At 34.5% G+C, this 17,426-nt stretch overlaps 1 protein-coding gene across 2 annotated transcripts in view; it reads right to left on the bottom strand.

Annotated features, from left to right (window-relative positions):
• LOC118188976 (histone-lysine N-methyltransferase set-18-like) overlaps positions 1 to 17,146 on the bottom strand; it is a 94,837-nt gene extending 77,691 nt beyond the window's left edge. The window contains exons 1-2 of one of the 2 annotated variants that reach the window (XR_015041965.1): positions 16,727 to 17,146; positions 5,155 to 5,227 (exon numbers count right to left, since the gene is read on the bottom strand). Coding sequence is in view for 1 of the 2 variants with exons in the window: in XM_035359505.2 (XP_035215396.2) it covers positions 5,155 to 5,227; positions 16,727 to 16,872 (219 nt within the window). In the remaining variant the exon portion in view is untranslated. The remainder of the gene's footprint in view (positions 1 to 5,154; positions 5,228 to 16,726) is intronic. The other variant, XM_035359505.2, reaches the window with a different exon arrangement.
• Between the last annotated feature and the right edge of the window lie 280 nt (positions 17,147 to 17,426).

Below are 17,426 nucleotides of genomic sequence, written 5' to 3'. Positions count from 1 at the left end.
CTTTAAAGGCCGAAGGCAAATTTGGATTGGAATTAGGATCATTAACTAGAACAGAAAGATTTTTATGAATGTGAAATGCCTCTAGAAAATCCAGTTCTCCAATGGAAGATGTTTTTTGAATAATTTTGGCAGCAGAAAAACTGAAAGTGTGGTTTTCGGACCAACAATGTTGAGCAACAGAAGACTTCTGTGTTTCCTTTTTTCTAACATATGCCTCATGTTCCTTGACGCGAAATTTTAAGGCTCTCTTAGTTTGGCCAATGTAAATTAAACCACACTGGCAAGGAATCCTATAAATACCCCAGGAATTCATATCCGGAATGGAGTCCTTAAGTATGGAACTCCGAATTTTATTGATGGGAGAATAAACAACCCGAAAGTTAAATTTCTGCAAAATATGTGCAACTTTATAGCTAATTGATGGAAAAAAGGGAATGACAACAGAATTTTTATAAGCTCCTAAAACAAGAGTGTGCCTTTTAGTGTGTTGAGATGAGAATTTTTTAACTGCTTGATTAATAATGTTGGGTGGAAAGCCCCTGTCAATAGCTATTGCTTTTAAATAATTTAGTTCTTCATCAAGGGCTAGTTTGGAGGAGCAAACTTGAAGAGCACGGAAAACATAGGAATAAAATGAAGCTAACTTTTGTTTAGTCGGATGACATGATTTAAAGTGTGGTGGAAGGCAAACCGATGAAGGTTTACGGTAAACCGTAGTACTGAAGTTGGATGTGTTACGTGTGACCAGAATGTCGAGAAACGGAAGAGAATTGCAAGTCTCAAGTTCAAAAGTGAACTGAATAGCAGGATCAATAGAATTCATTGTTGAAAGAACTTTATTTAAATCATCTTTATTACCTTCAAACAGACTAAAAGTATCGTCTAAGTAGCGGAACCATGCTGGGAAGTTTAAAGTTTCAAACAATTTTGATTCATAATAATGCATGTAGATATCAGCTAGGATGGGACTGAGGGGGCTTCCCATGGCTAATCCCTCAGTTTGCTTGTAATATTTATTTTGGAAAACAAAATGTGTTTGTTTCAAACAGAGTTGAGTGAGAGAAATTAGCTCATCAATTTCGATGCAAGAGAAATGAAATTCGCGAAGCCTGGTTTCTAGACATCTTAATGCACCCTCCACTGGGACATTGGTGAATAATGATTTTACATCAAAAGAAACCATGAGTAAATTACTAGGAGAAATGTTTTTAACTTTTTTTAGTTAATGATCCTAATTCCAATCCAAATTTGCCTTCGGCCTTTAAAGAAATTATGTTTTAGTTCTGGTTTCAACAACAGATGGCGCCACTTGCTTATTCTTGTCCAGGCTTTCTTATCTTATCTAATCATTATTTCCTATCTTGTTCATTTGCGGTTTTGCAGCTGAAGATGGTGGTTCGGTAAAACCATTGAAACTAGTCCTGTGAAAATTTTGTAAATATAACGCTGATTTTTGTCGTTTGACTTCTGAATTATATGTATGATATCAAAAAACATCACCATTTGCATGTAAAAAAAGCTGGAATCTAGAATACAACAAAGAGAAAGCATATAAAAATAGCAATGTTGCTTGTTGAAACTGAAATGTTTTGAAGCGCGCAGTTCGCAAATTTTGTCACAGTCTGAAAATTAGGCTATTTCCATTGAGATGGTTCGGCTAAAAAGTAAATATCGAATTTTTAACATAATAAAAGCTCCTTTTAATCTTTCTTATTATTATTCGCAAAGTCGACATATTTTTTTAATATTCTATATGCAGTTCGAAATATATAACACTTTTCTTGAAGTCTAAAACACATTTCCTGTCTTGAAATGTATAATACACTTCCTGTAAAAGAAGGTAAAAAGATGTTAAATAAAATTAAGACAAAATTTACTGAATATTTTTTACCTAAGAAAAATATTACATATTAAAGACATTTATTCTTTACTAGAAATAAACCGCTTTCGAAATCATAGAATAAGTATATAATTGACCGTCAAAATAAAGCTAGAACATGCGATTTGCACAATTTTACGGATGGTCTGATAAATGACGGAAATGTTTGTGGTATTAAAGACGATGTAGTAAGAGCAAGATTATTGCATAAAGCAGAAATAGGAAAAGCTCTTGATGTATGCATATCTGCAGAAATAAGTGCACAGCAAATGAAAATAAAAGATGAGGAAACTGTAGAAAAAATACTGCAAAAGAAACCAAGTAACCATAAGGGTAGTCACGTATTATCGCAACCAGGTTGGCGCTATTTTTAAGTTTGAGTAAAAAAATATGAATAGAAAGAAAATGTACATTTATTAATTACAGATAATTTTTAATACCGTTTTTTATATTATTTTGTTTTAAAATATAAAATAGCAATTAAACCCTTCCGGTTTCGAATTTCAATAAGTTGCAGAATTATTTTTTCGGCGGAAATCTTTTGGCTATTGCTTTTAGCACTGATTGAAAACCGTATTCGCCATAACCATGTACACGTCGACTTATTTTTACTTAAAAAAACATCCCAGAATTGCACAAAAATGGCATTGCGCACATTCTTGACTTTATCCATGTACACTGCTATTTTCTCATAAATTACAAAAATTTGCACGAAAATGCAGGAAAATTTTGTGAATCTTCACATGCTCTTTTTACAAAACTACGTATAACACGTAGGGTTGCCGTAAGTAGGGTCGCCAAATTTGGCAATTTATGCAAATTTTGGCCTGGTTGCGATAATACGTAAGTACCAAAATAGGAATATATACGAGGAGGTAAATATTCATAGACATGCGACGAAAGTTTGCTAAATGTGGAACATCTCATGAATATCGAAACTACAACTGCCCACAATTTTTCTGAGCATCACTTAAGATTAATGAGTATTTCTAGCACCTTTTTAATAACATACTAACAGATAACTCCATAAAAATCCACCATAATAAGCCCATTTTCCTACATAATATACGGAAATAAAGATATCTGGCAGAGTGAAAACTGATATAATACGAAAATTTTCGAAGCTAGTTTCCCTTATGTTCCTGTAAAGAGCATAAAATTATTTTCATTGCACTACTGTTCTCTGGTTATTGTACTAATTATCAAAATTTCTTAACTCGCGCAACAGGAATTACATTTCAAACGCCGAATGTATCACTGTATGTAAATTAACTCTTAACACTTAGCGGCACAGTGTGTCCGGTCTGGACACACCTAAAAATTTCCTTCTGTGCGTACAGAAAAATTGAATGAAAAAGGATTTATACGTTACTATAGGTTACTCTGAACCTTCTTTATTTATAATAGATGGCAGCTCAGCAGAATCCAGTCCATATATTTTAGCCATGTTTAGTTTTTTTAAGACCCTCATTTTTCAAAGAAATCTTCCAGATTTTTTTTAAGTTATAAAAGGAATTGTTTAAAAAGAAATTTTTATTTTTTGGCTGTATGCTAATATGCTTATTCTATATTAGCTTTGAATTGTTACCTTGAAATCTTGCCTAAAATCAAAGGTGAACCCTAGGTATGCCCAGACCGAGCTCACCGACAATCTAGGACAACTGAGAGTCTGTATTCTTTGTTTCTCCGCATCTCATCGGTCAGTTCATTGACAACAATGCTCGTTTCAGCACTCTTTTCGAAGCTCTATTCAATTAATGTGCCACTTTGGGCACACCCACAGAATTAAAAAGATAAGTGCTATCTTCACAAAATTTTACTTGTGTACTCCTCTAGGCCTAATTAGACTGCCTACCTTTTTTTTTTTTTTTTTTAATCAAAACTCCGACTTTAAAAAAGGTTACGTGCCGGAAAGGGTTAAGAGTTAATTTACGTAAAGCAAAGCTTAAGTACAGCAATACTGCAAAGCTTATACTGTAAAACTTAAACTTTGTAATATTTATGAATGCTGCGTCATTATAACACTACATTCCGAGATCTTATTTCGGTTGGTTTTCTGTAGTTTTACTGCTTAATGGAATACACTGCTAGTAGATACGAATGTTCTACTTACATTAAAAATTACCCTTAACAGAATAGGTGCTACATTTAAACGAAAGAAAATTTTCCATAGTTTTTACTTCATATTATCTACAGCGTTTTGAACAACAATTCTTATAATTGTAAATTTATAATCAACTGCTAAGTTTACTGGGTACTTTTTCGTTTTGCCGGCGCAAACGATAAAGTCGCCAACAATGGTACAACTGATGCCAAACAGAATATCTTCGCTGGTAACCTTTTAAGACTCATTTTCAAAATAAGTCGCAGCTATTTCTTATCATATTGATTGTTTCTTTCAATACTGGCATACAATTACATAGAATTTTTGCAAGAGAGTTAAATTTTATGCCCTAAGGCCATTCCCGGTAATTAAGTCAATTAGAGAGCAATCACACCGCTCACCCGAAGGCGAAATTAGAGAAAAGGCAAAATAAAGGGTTAAATTCATCAATTCTAATGAGAATGCACTAGCGAAGTAAAGCACTGCGGTTTTACATAATTTCTGAGTAAGCTATTCGTACGAATTGAAACAATTCTTGCATTTAAACTTGTATTCAAAATTAAGATTTAAATTGAAATTAATGTAGATAATTACTAAGAGAATTAGATTTTTTGTAGCGTAGTTTACGTGATATGAGATCCCTTGGGGTCACGTGATACGAATCGGCGAATCAGGATGTGGAACCATGAAAGCATAGTAAATTCTTAAATTAATGTCTTTTTACAAATTTATTGTCTTTATTTATTGGCTGTTTACAAAATTTTAAAACGTATTAAAATGTTTATGCCTTCAAAATAAAAAATTCTTAAAACTAATGTTTGTTAACATTTTTATTATGTGTGTACTGTATGTTGTCGCCAGCAAAGTCTGCTTGGCGAGATTTGCGCCGGCAAAACGGAAAAATACCGTTTACGGATAAATGTAAAAATCGGAATTATAAATAGTCTTGTTTTGTCCTTTTGTATTTTATTCTATTTTCTGTTTAATTTTCAATAAACTGATGTTAATTCTTTAAATTATCGGAAATTTTCGAATATATTTTTCTTTAATATTTTAAAATATAATAAACACACGCTATACTTGTAAGGTGCATTGTATACGTATCATATTATTTAGAAATTTGCACTCTGTGAAGAGAATATGATATAAAATCTGAAAGTTTTCCACTTACCTTACACGTTTTGCTACAGTAATAAACGTACTTGCATCCATGACATGGTATTAAATCACGTGAAGATACAGAACTGAAAGGAAAAATTTTAATTAAGCTATAAACGAGCTAAATAAATGTTGTAATCATTAAAATTTCAGAAAATGGATCAAATGAAATGAAAATCGGTACTTGCGTATTATCGCAGACACCTTAACAGAAGTTGCCAAACTCTGGCAACCATGAGCATAACAGTTAAGTAACTATATCTGCAGTAACTTGCAATCCGAAAATTACCGAATCACTTTTTGTACTTGTTAAAAATCGTCAAACTGCAGCAAGGTGGTTGCGTTAATACGTAAAAAAATTGATGGCTCTATGTACCGTTGTTTTATCACAATGCGAGAAATTACACATACATTTAATGCAGAGTTTTCATTATTTAATTTCTTCAAATATAATGCAGGACTCTAACATTTGGTGGCAACACTTTGAAAAGTGATTCGCCGTTTATGGTGATTCAACGCAAAATCGCAAAACGAAAACAATACTCCTTCAGGAACAAAGCCCCTTTGGACTAAAAAAAGTAAAAGAAAATTTGAAAGGTTTCAGTTTTAAATAACGTCCAAAGGGGCGTTTTTCTAACGTTTTGTGTGTTACCTTTATTTATTAAATATCATGTTCTTTGCGCTTAAACCATAAAATTCAGTTCAACAGCAATGTCGCAAAATTTTAAAATGAGCTTATCTTTAGAACAAGGATGTCAAACTCGCGGCCTGCGGGCCGCATGCGGCTCACAACAAATATTTTTGCGGCCCGGCCAATATATCGGCAAATAATAATATATAACTAGCGGGCTGAAGCCCGCTTATCATTGTTCGTTTTAAAAAGAATTCCCATGTTCAAATTCGCCTACATTCGATAGTTGAACCGAACTACCAGTTTCCGGCAATTTTAACCGGTTTATTCCCGTATGCATCCATACGGTACTGCATACACCTTACACATGCGGAAAATTACGTAAACACGCATTCAGCCAGCCCGTTCCCCGGGGTCGAAAGTTGGATCAAAATACCAGTGTTCATCGGTTTTACGCTTGCTGCGCCCGCTTTATTCACATATGCATCCTGAAGACACTGCATACACGAGACACATGCGGAAAATCACGAAAACACTCATGCAGCCAGCCCGCTCGCCGGAATTCGAAAGTTGGACCGAACTATGAGTGTTCAGCGGTTTTTCGCGGGCTGCGCCCGCTTTGGTCACATATGCATTCAGAAGATACTGCTTACTCGATACACATGCGGAAAATCACGAAAAAACTCATGGAGCCAGCCCGTACGATTGGATTCGAAATTTCGTCCGAACTACCAATGTTCTCCAACCGCTTTATTCACGAATGCATCCACAAGATACTTCATAAACGTTACACATCCGGAAAATCACGAAAACATTCACACAGGCAGCCCATTCGCTGGTATTCGAAAGTTTGACCAAACTACCAGTGTTCCACGGTTTTGCGCGGGCTGCGTCTGCCTTATTCATAAATGAATCCATAAGGTACTGCATACACATTACACATGCGTAAAATCACGTGAACACCCATGGTGCCGGCCTGTTCGTCTGGATTCGAAAATTGGACAGAACTGCCAGTGTTCAGCGGTTTTGGGCGGGCTGCGCCCGCTTTATTCGCTTATGCATACAGGAGAAACCGCATACACAATACACATGAGTAAAATCACGAAAAAATCTATGGAGGATTCCCGTTCAGCGGGATTCCAAAGTTGGACCGACCTACCAGTGTACATCGATTTTACCTGGGCTGCGCCCGCTTTATTAACATATGCATGCATAAGATACTGCATACACGTTACACATGCAGAAAATCACGAAAATACTCATGCAGCCAGCCCGTGTTCGCCGGTATTCGAAAGTTGGACCAAACTACCAGTGTTCACCTGTTTTGATCGGGCTGCGCCCGCTTTATTCACGTATGCATCCAGAAGATACTGCATACACTATACACAAACGGAAAATCACGAAAACACCCATGCAGCCAGCCCGTTCGCCGGGATTCGAAACTTGACCTAACTACCAGTGTTCAGTGACTTTACCGTTCAGCCGCTAAATGGGCCGTTGTAGAAAGTTTAATCGCGTAAATTTTCGCATTTATTATTCAAACAGTAGATTCGTTATTAAAATTCTTTTTATTTTATAAACTTCAATGTGATCACACGCAAAACTGTATCAATATATACATTAATGCAATTAATAATTCATAATTAATTATAATAAGAAAAGTTTTCATATACCATCTCCAAGAAAAACATATTCAATTTAAATCCCTGAACGAAAACATTATCTCAGCCATGCCATCGGAGGTCTGTCTCTATATCATGCGAATTGCGAAAAGGAAGAGCCCTGGAGTAGACGGGGTCACAAATGAGATGATCAAGCACTTCCCTGTCAAGATAATACTCTACTTCACCAAGTTAGTGAATATCATACTACGATGGCAGTACTTCCCAACTTGTTGGAAAACTGCCAAGATTGTCCCTCTGCCTAAGCCCAAGAAGCCTGCGACTGCTCCTGAGAGTTACCGACCAATCAGTTTACTAAGCTCAATTAGCAAAATCGTGGAAGCAGTTATCCTACATAGACTAAACATCTTCCTGGATGAGCAGAAGATCCTCATACCCTATAAGTTTGGGTTCAGGCGTAAGCACTCGACAACGCATCAACTCTACAGAGTTGTTGAGTTAATAAGCAGTGGGATGCAACAACATCGTGTCACTGGTGGACTTTTCTTAGATGTCGCCAAAGCCTTCGATAGAGTATGGCTGTATGCCCTCATATACAAATTACACAACCTGGGACTCCCACGCTACATCACAAACATAATTAAATCCTACCTATAACCGGTAGATACTTTTTCGTTCATGTTTCTGGTTCATTATCCACAAACCGGCCTATACGGGCTGGTATTCCACAGGGATCCCTTCTGGGCCCTACCCTATTCAATATTTACGTGAACGACATCCCCACTACACACAACACAACACTAGCCATGTATGCAGACGACACAGCGATCCTAACGCAAAGTGCATTTGTTAGTTCAGCAATACAACAGCTACAACACCACATCCATTCGCTAGAGACTTGGCTGACCAAATGGAAAGTCAAAGTGAATGTCGACAAGACACATGCCATACTGTTTACTACTAAGAAGAATTTGCCGACTCACCTGCAAATGTATGGTGTGGACATTCCCTGGGTCAAGCAGGTCCCTTATCTTGGGGTGATCCTCAGTAAATCTCTTACATGGAACCCACACGTTATACATATTCTCAGGAAGTTTCGAACTAGTAAAGCTTCACTCTTCCCCTTAATTGCTCGAAACAGTGTTCTATCTATTGATAATAAGTTGCTCATTTACAAAACCATGTTGCGTCCAATTCTTAGTTATGCATGCCCCGTCTGGGCATACTCGTGCAAAAGTTTGAGAAGGCAGTTACAAGCTGCCCAAAGCGGGGTATTGCGTATGATATGTAATGCCCCCTGGTACATTCGGAATAGGCAAATTCGTAAAGAGTTAAGAATAGAGGATCTTTTTGATTTTTATTGCCGCCTATCTAAGGCATTTTATGATAAACAGGAACTTTTGGACAATCCTGTGGTTGTTAACTATTGCTATGATACTAGGGACCCCAATTTCAGTAAACGCCCAAGGGCGATCCTAAATGTTAGTAATGTGTAATTTTGTATATGTGTTATGCAAATTGTTGCTCAGATTCTTTATTGTATATTGTTCTTTTTTCTTGCATTTTGTTTTTACTAGTGGCACTAAGGCGTCGCACTTCGTATTTTGTTTCTCTTGTGTGTACATGTATTCTTCTGTGAAATAGTTGTTAAAAAAATAGTTAATTATGTATGGATTAGTAATTAGGTACTTAAGGAAAAAAATTTGTATTTAACTATTAGCAATTATGAATTTAAACTCTTGCTCATTTAATTATTTAGCACATTCAGTTATATTTCTCATAATTCGAAACTTTTATCATGTTATTCGATGAGGGGTAGGGCTATGGCGCCCAGGCACCCTGGTGGTTAAGCACCGCAGTTCAACATAGAAATAGGGTTCCGACGCAAAATCGCAAAACGAAAACAAAAGTGCTAGTGCAAGGCCACTTTGGAATAATGACTTTTAAATTTGTTTAATGGTGTCAGAAAGAACATGTTTCAAAAGGTTTTCATAGCTTTTATTTCTAAAAGATAAAAAATTTGAGCGAATTTTCCTTAGCAATTCTTGTACGATAATATTCTGTCTTAAACAAATAGCTCTTGAATACTTTGCCATAGTTAATCAAGGCATCCTAGGAAAAGCATAATGTTTAAAAGAACTTTTTATAATTCTCACATTTTGTAATCATTTGGATAATTTATGTGCAACAGTGTACAGATAGCAGCAATCTGTATAGACGTTGATGAAGCATAAGACTTAGCTGTGTCTGATGTTCGTTGGTTTGGTTTGGTTTATGTGATAATGGCAAAGTCTCAAGGTCAATCTGCCTAAGAGGAGGGATGCCTTGATGGGGGAACTTTCTAAGGGAAACTGGCTCGTATGCACGTTACACATGGGGGAAAACCACGAAAACACCCATGCAGCCAGCCTGTCCGCAATTCGAAACTCTGACCAAACTACCAGTGTTACCGCTCGATGGCTGGTGGACTCTGATGTTTATTGGAAAGATTATAAATTAATTGGAATAATTGGCTGGAATTCTTTAATAATTGGAACTAATTAGTTAATAAAAAATGATAAAATTCTGTAAGTAACGTGGGAAATTTAACCATCAGATGAAGCTTTTAGCTTTTTCGCAGCTCACTCTTAAGACATTTTACAGTCAGGTCAGATGCTTCCTTTTTTCTTCTATAGTTCTGATAATTTATTGTTACTGAACGACTTTTAGATCTGAAATTTCTTGAAAAACTTGAAACTTTTCTGTCTGAAATTAGTGTCTATTACTTAATGCTCACCATTAACGATTATTAAATTTACCTCCAATTTTGTTGAAATAAACAATGATGCCTTTTAAGATACTATGCTGTCTAATTGGTTTAGTTTAGTTTAGTTTAGTTTAGTTTACGAGTATACTGCAACCCTCCTAGCCGATAATAATCGGCCTCATGGTTAACGCAGCACACCCGACGCAGAGAAACAAAAAAAAAAAAAAAAAAAAAAAAAAAAGTGAAAAGATTAAAATACAGATCAAACAGATTAACACAGATTGTGTATCTTTAAAAATACACTCACACAATACAAGGTAAAGAAAATCATAAGCATAATCGGTTAGAAAACAAAAAATAGTAAGACGACACATAACTCACTCACCCAACACATAAACTCGTAAACAAAAGAAAAACTAAAATATTTAAAAATAAATTGTCTAATTGGTATGAAACTTAAAAATCTTTTTAAAACTATTTGATAATACATGTTCTTTAAAACAAATGCGAGTTGATTCATACGTGAAATACCAACTGCGAAATCTAATATAAGGCTACAATAATTTCTATTGTATACATATTAAACATTTGCTAATGATGCCTGTACCTATCGCAATTACGAGGCAAATAATTAATGTTCTTGGTCTTTGATTACGATATTTTTTCAAATGTAGTTTAAGGAAACTACCATCTTAATTTAGGTATTTCCAAGCACGTCAGATAATTTTCTTTTCTACTTAAGTTCATCTTGATATCTAAATACTATGTTCATCTTGATATCTAAATGTTTAATCCTATTCTGTTGAACAATTTGATACCATCGTTTTACGGAAGAAAAGAATGATGATTTATGATTCTAAAAATTATTTATTATGTAAATACTTATTATAACATATACAACCAACGATTTAATTAGGTATTTATTAAAGATAGATCAAGCAGTAAACCCCCTTATAGAGGATTTTTTTACCTTTGTCTGGCAGAAATTTGTTGTGATCGTTTAATAATCGAATTCAAAATAATTGTTCCATGATGCTCAGAAAGTTCATCGCAGATTTTTCCACTGATGATAAATTCTAACAAGATCAAATTTTAAATCGAGTTTAAAACAAAAAATATCGCGATTTATTTATGAAAATATTTCGAACTTGGAATGCAACAGAGAAGGTTGGTTTGGTTTATTGGTTACGAGGAGGCACACTAGGGCTATCTGTCTTGGAGAAGAAATGTCTTCGTGTAGGACTTTCTGAGAGAAACTGGCTTATATCGAAGTTACATATGAGAAAAACCACGTAACTGCTCATGCAACCAGCCCATTGGCTTGGAGTCGAACTACCAGCGTTCAGAGACTTTACCCATATGGCCGCTGAAAGGCCACGGCAAGAAAAAAAAAGAGGGGAGTCGTACGCAATGTTTCTTGTTAAAACTGAAAAATTTTACTTGCATGGTTGTCAGAATTTGGCGTATGCTGAAAATCGCGGTTTCTATTTATGTGGTGGTGCTAATGTGTTAAGTAGTGATAAATTTGCAATTGCATTATTCTTTTCAACTTAATTGTTCAATAATTTTCTTCATCTTCTCTATGATGTAATAAAGCTGATTCGATGTTATTCAAAATTATGTACCCTTTACACAAAATACACAAAAATTACATATGTTGTTGGACGGTTCTCGATGGAATGAGGTTGCATTAACAGATTTCCAATTAGATTCGATGCGGGAAATATTTTTCAAATGTGGCAATATGTGTATTTGCCTTTTTCTGAAAATTCTAACTAGTTTCTTCATCTTTATTTCTGTTTGCTTTCAAATGGTAGAAGTAATTAATGAAAGGCTTTTATTGCACGTTTAATCTCTTATTAAACACTGATCTCAAGGATTCCATACTTTTAATACTTTTCCTTTTGTTTCGAAGCTACCAAGTTTTAGGAATTTCGCTAAAACAAAATCGACAAGAAAAGCACACTCATATCTCTTTAGCCTTCTAAGCAAATATTATGTTGTTATTTTCCATCTAACAAACCCCCGATTTTGTGGTTTAAATACAAAGAAGCATATCTAGAATTTACATTTTCCTTATTAAAAGGAACACGTGTTGCAATGTTCAAGTTAGCAGGAGATATATTTTCACACCCGTTGATCGTAGACATATACCGTCTGTCCAAAAAGTTCCAAGACTGGATTAATGAAAACAAGAGAAAACTTAAAATGAAGGTTTCAATAACTTCAGGTGTTACAGTCACTTCCTGCTCAAGTACAGCCCATAGAACGTTCATAAAATCATATGAAACTGTTATAAAAGTCCTTGTTTGAAATTTTATTCAACTTTCGTGTCACTTTCTTTTCGCCATCGACGGAACAGCTGACCCACTGAGTTAGGTGCTTTTCAGCCTGTTGGATCCCGTCGATGGAATTAAAAAATATATGTATAAATAGAGAGCTTAGCACTGTGTCTGCTAGGAATTGATTACATTTAGAGCTTTGTGCGGTGTCCTTTTAGACAGATGGTGTATACTTCAAATTACAAAAATATTTTTAAAACAGGTAACAATTCATATTTTCGCATTATTTAAAGTAAAATCTCAGTTTTAAAAATTACTAAATCTAACATTTAATGCTTCCCAATTCTATATAAGTTACACTTAATAAAAATGAAAACACGAAAAGTTTGACTCTCCTACGAAAACACTGACCACACTATTTAAAACTTGAGATAATGTTTCTTGAAAATTCAGAAATCTTGCATAAATTGAAGAGAGAAATGTTTAAATTTGTAAGTAACAAAGAATGATACCAGTCTAGCAGGTAGCTTTTGATGTTAATAGATTAATTGCGAATATAAATGTATAGATTGTCGCGAAATGTTTGAATGAATCGAAATTTTTTCAAAAAGGAGATCTTTTTCATAGAATCTTATAAAATTCGCTTTCAAGAAAAAAGCTGCAGGTTTAAATGGTATGACATAACCAAATCGCAATACTATTTGCATAAATTAAAAATTATTTCTAGTTAAGTAAATATTTTGAATGACAAGAAATTTTAAAATAGCTTTAAAACTGCGCCTCAAAATAGTTGTAATATGTTTTTAGCAAATGAAAATTTATAAATTATTTGTATGTGCAGACGTTGGCGTGCCAAACATAAAAAAACATTAAATTAAATAATATTACAAACTAATAAATGACAATGGCCCTTCAGCGGCCGAGCGGTAAAAGCTGCTGAACACTGGTAGTTCGGTCCGGGGTGCGAGTCTCGGCGAACGGGCTAAATGCATGAGCGTTTTCGTAGTTTTCCCCCATGTGTAACATGGTTACGAGCCAGTTTCCCTTAAAAAGATTTCCAAGGGGCATCCCTTCCTTTCCGTGTAGTGCCTAGGGTGGAGCAGGTAATACGTACCAAAAAAGTAAATAAATAAATCACAATGTAATTATCAGTGAATGTCATTAAATGGGAAAAACGTCAACCTCGAATTGTTCTAATTTATGCTTTAACCGACCTCTTAAGAAAACGACAAAAATTGATTTTGTGCACTGAAAATTCTAAAGAAAAAAGCCCAAATCATGAAATTAAATACTTCTGTTAATTCTTGCCGCAAAAGAATAAAACATTTTGCATTTTATTTCTTAAAGTGAGCATAGATTTTTAGTAAATACAAAACAAAGACTGGATGATTGTTAAAAATTTAAACTTCATAGTTTAAACAAAACTGATTTTTAAAATTTAAAATTACCGTGATGGGTATAATTACATTATTTTAAACATTTCCGTATCTGGAAATACCTACCGATATGTTCTATGACTAATACTTGTAAAAAGAAAGGCTGCATAATTCTTTTTATGGACAAATGGCTGACATAACTTGAGCTGAAATTATAGAGTACGAACATCACGATTGTCGCGACACAAAATGATGCGATCGCATGTTCGACAGAAATTTTTTATAATTCTTTTTAATGCCTAAACCAGACTTATTTCAGTTTCTAATTTCAAAGTGCCTCACGTCTCTTTAATGTGTTGATATCTTTATTGGGATATAGGTTTCTCAATAATGCATTTTTACATGAGAAGAGATTAATGCTGCTAGCAGGTCAGTTGAATGATGTCAGATGTGCCAATCCAGGAACTGGAGAATATGGCATTTAAAAACATTTAATACTGATGACAAAGTGGGCTATCGTGTTGAAACCGAAAATCGGTAGAAAATTCAATCTTTAGATCTCTGATACAAATTATTCGGATAATTTGGCAAGATGTCGGGCTAATCTTTGGAATATGGTAACAGGTAGTTTGGCGACATTTTGGTAAGGCGATAAATGTTACTAGCTAGGACTTTAGCAGTGTACATGGATAAAGTCAAGAGTGTGCGCAGTGCCATTTTTGTGCAATTCTAGGATGTTTTTTTAAGTGAAAATAGGTCGACGTGTACATGGATACCGTGTATATGCAATTCTTAAAAACGTGGCAAGCAGTTTGCGATTCTGCACTTTCTCCCAATTTCGCACCTAATCTTCGTCATGATTAAGCACTTTTGTTCCATAAAAGTTCTAGCATAAGCGTAATTCAGCTAGCAGATTGTTGGAAAAAAAGTGTTGAGTTAAAAATAAAAATGCCTTTACTTCGTGAAAACAAAATGGCGTCAAAAAAAAAAAAAAAAAAAAAAAAAAAAAAAAAAAAAAAACTAGCAGGTTGCTGTAGCAGGGTTGGTCGCCAAATTTTCGCTAAAAAATCGCCAAGTTATCATAATCCAAAGATTAACCTCATCATCTCCACCCTCGAAAAAGTAATTTATTGGATATGTGAGCAAGTAATCAGCTAACGTTTGTCATCTGGAATAAGATATAGACAAGAAATACCTTTCTGTTCAAAAAACATAGGGAATAACAAAACTCTAAAACCATAGAACTGAGCGCCGCCTGAGATAACCACTGACCTGACTTTGTTGTAAAAGTCGTCCTGGCAGAAGGGAATATTTCTTCCGTGTAAAAATATAAATATTACATGGGCATGCAAGGCCTGTGTATAAGCATAGATATGTTCATCACAAACATTGTCTTGTACAAGTTACATGTGATAGTTACATAAAATCATGACAGTTATAGGCACATTTAAACATTATCTGAATTCATATTTACTACAATACTTTTACTGAGATAATCAAAGTAAACTTGTAATTCATTTACACATTGACTGGATTTTCAATGTCATTTTTAACTGCTTTACAATATTATTTTTAACAAGTGCATACAAAATGAATAGTAATAAGCTTACATTACAATAGTTTTTGCTCGTACAGTCCTGTTATTATTCTACGGGATGAGCTATTTTTCTAGTGTTAATTTTCAGTTGTTGTAGTACTATCTGGCTTAAATTGGGTGGGGAGTTATGCGACTCTTTTCTGGTACTTCAGCTGAATTGCTTGGAAAAGTTGGAACTGCTATTAAAGTTGTAGTAACTATCAAGGGAGTATCTTTGTTGCTGTTCAATTACTTGGCTATTACTGCAAAATATTTCTGTAAATCAAAACCCAAAGCATATTTATTTTTCAAGAAAATCAAACGCAAAGTTATTGTTTGTTCTTAAAACACATATCTGTTCTCGTCTTTTCTCTTGTCTAACGTAAATATGAGCTACTTTGTTCAGAAAGATCGAAGGCATTTCTCTACTTGGACAAATAGCCTTCGAGTGCTTTGTGATTTTCAAATAAACAAGTTCTGAAATTACGGTTATTTTTTTCGATATTTAACGGGTATGGTAAACGATTTCGAGCTTCAGATAAGAGGTACCCGAGCCATAAATAATATTATATATTTCATGAGTGTTTTTTAACTATAGTCAATTATTTACAGTGATGAGTTATTTTATTTTAAGATAAGAGTAAGTTATTGGAACATAGTAAAGCACGCAAAAGCTGCGTGTCTTAAGGGATAGGATGCTATCGCAGAGGACTTTCTAAGGGAAACTGGCTCTTGTTTACGTGACTGAATATGGAAAGCACAAAAAAAAAAAAAAAAAAAAAAAAAAAAAAACACTCATGCAGCCAGTCCGTTTGCCTGGCTTGGGCCTGGGTAGAAATAATAAAGTATTCAGCGGTCTTAACCGTTTGGCCACTGGTGAACGCCTCTTACTTTAAAATAAACTACAGTCAATATTTTCAATGAATACAATCAAAGTACAGAGATGAAAATAATAGACGGAAAAAAGCGATAAAATATGACTTCTTATGTCCTTTGGACTCACAACTTTCTAGTTAAAAACATTTAGTTTTTTTCTAATAAATATTTGAGGCTTCTTGCTTAATTTTTTATGAAATCACTTAGCGCATACAATGATAATCTGAGAACAATTGTAAATAAACTAATTTGAACACCTTCTTTACTGATTTTTCAAACGAGCAATAATTGTAATGGAACTGTAAACGCTGGAAAAAGAGTGTACGTAAACATAGTTCAAAAAAGTAATGCACGCGAAATATCATTACATACGCAGTTAGAATAGTTTGAAGATTTTGTTTACTGATTGCAATAACATAAAATGTCATACACCTACCAAACGTAATGAAAGGTAAGAAGTTCTGCTCAATACTTACTCCCGGTTTCTACGAGCTCTTGGCATCCCAAAACATTTATCACAGTATCTCTTCCTGTTTACAGAATAAACTACTTGAGCAAATGGTTCTGATTTGTACACTAAATTTCCTGGTATCCACACAAGATTTGGATAGTTTTCTCCCATTGTTCTTCGTGGCGAAAACGAAAGTCTCGGCCTGGATGAATTCTGGAAACTAACACACTTGAAATCAATGCAGATACAAGCAACCGCTGTGCTACAAGGGTTAATATGCACTACCAGCGCCAAATTTGGGTTTGCTAATGGCTCGAAGTGTCACTATCGTACGTATTTTTTAATATCAAAGAGAATGTATACCACTGGAGAAGTCTTCTTTTAAAATGCATTTGTAAAGCACCTGTGTAAACTTGAGTATAGAAATCTAAGTGAAGATTAGGGATCTTTTTCATCACAGGACAAGCGACAAACAATCTTCTGTAGAAAAATATTTCCGCCAACTTTATCTATTGGCCACCATTAAATCATGTGCATTGCATTTTATCTCTTGCAATATTAAAAAAATAAATAAATAAATAAAATGAAAAGTGTTCAAAGTATATTCTATTTACAATGAGCCAAAAAAGTATTGGGGCAGAACAAGGTTCCAGATAATTTTTTTAAAGAAGAATTAAATATTTGTTTTAAACGAAATATTTTTATTACATGCTATATCTTAGAGC

Source organism: Stegodyphus dumicola, chromosome 7 (genome assembly GCF_044657685.1).
Source record: "Stegodyphus dumicola isolate Sdum_Otavi_A_Nest chromosome 7, ASM4465768v1".
NCBI classification, from domain to species: Eukaryota; Metazoa; Arthropoda; class Arachnida; order Araneae; family Eresidae; genus Stegodyphus; species Stegodyphus dumicola.
The sequence above is the reverse complement of the archived record's forward strand: the minus strand, read 5'-3'. Positions and strand labels throughout refer to the sequence as shown.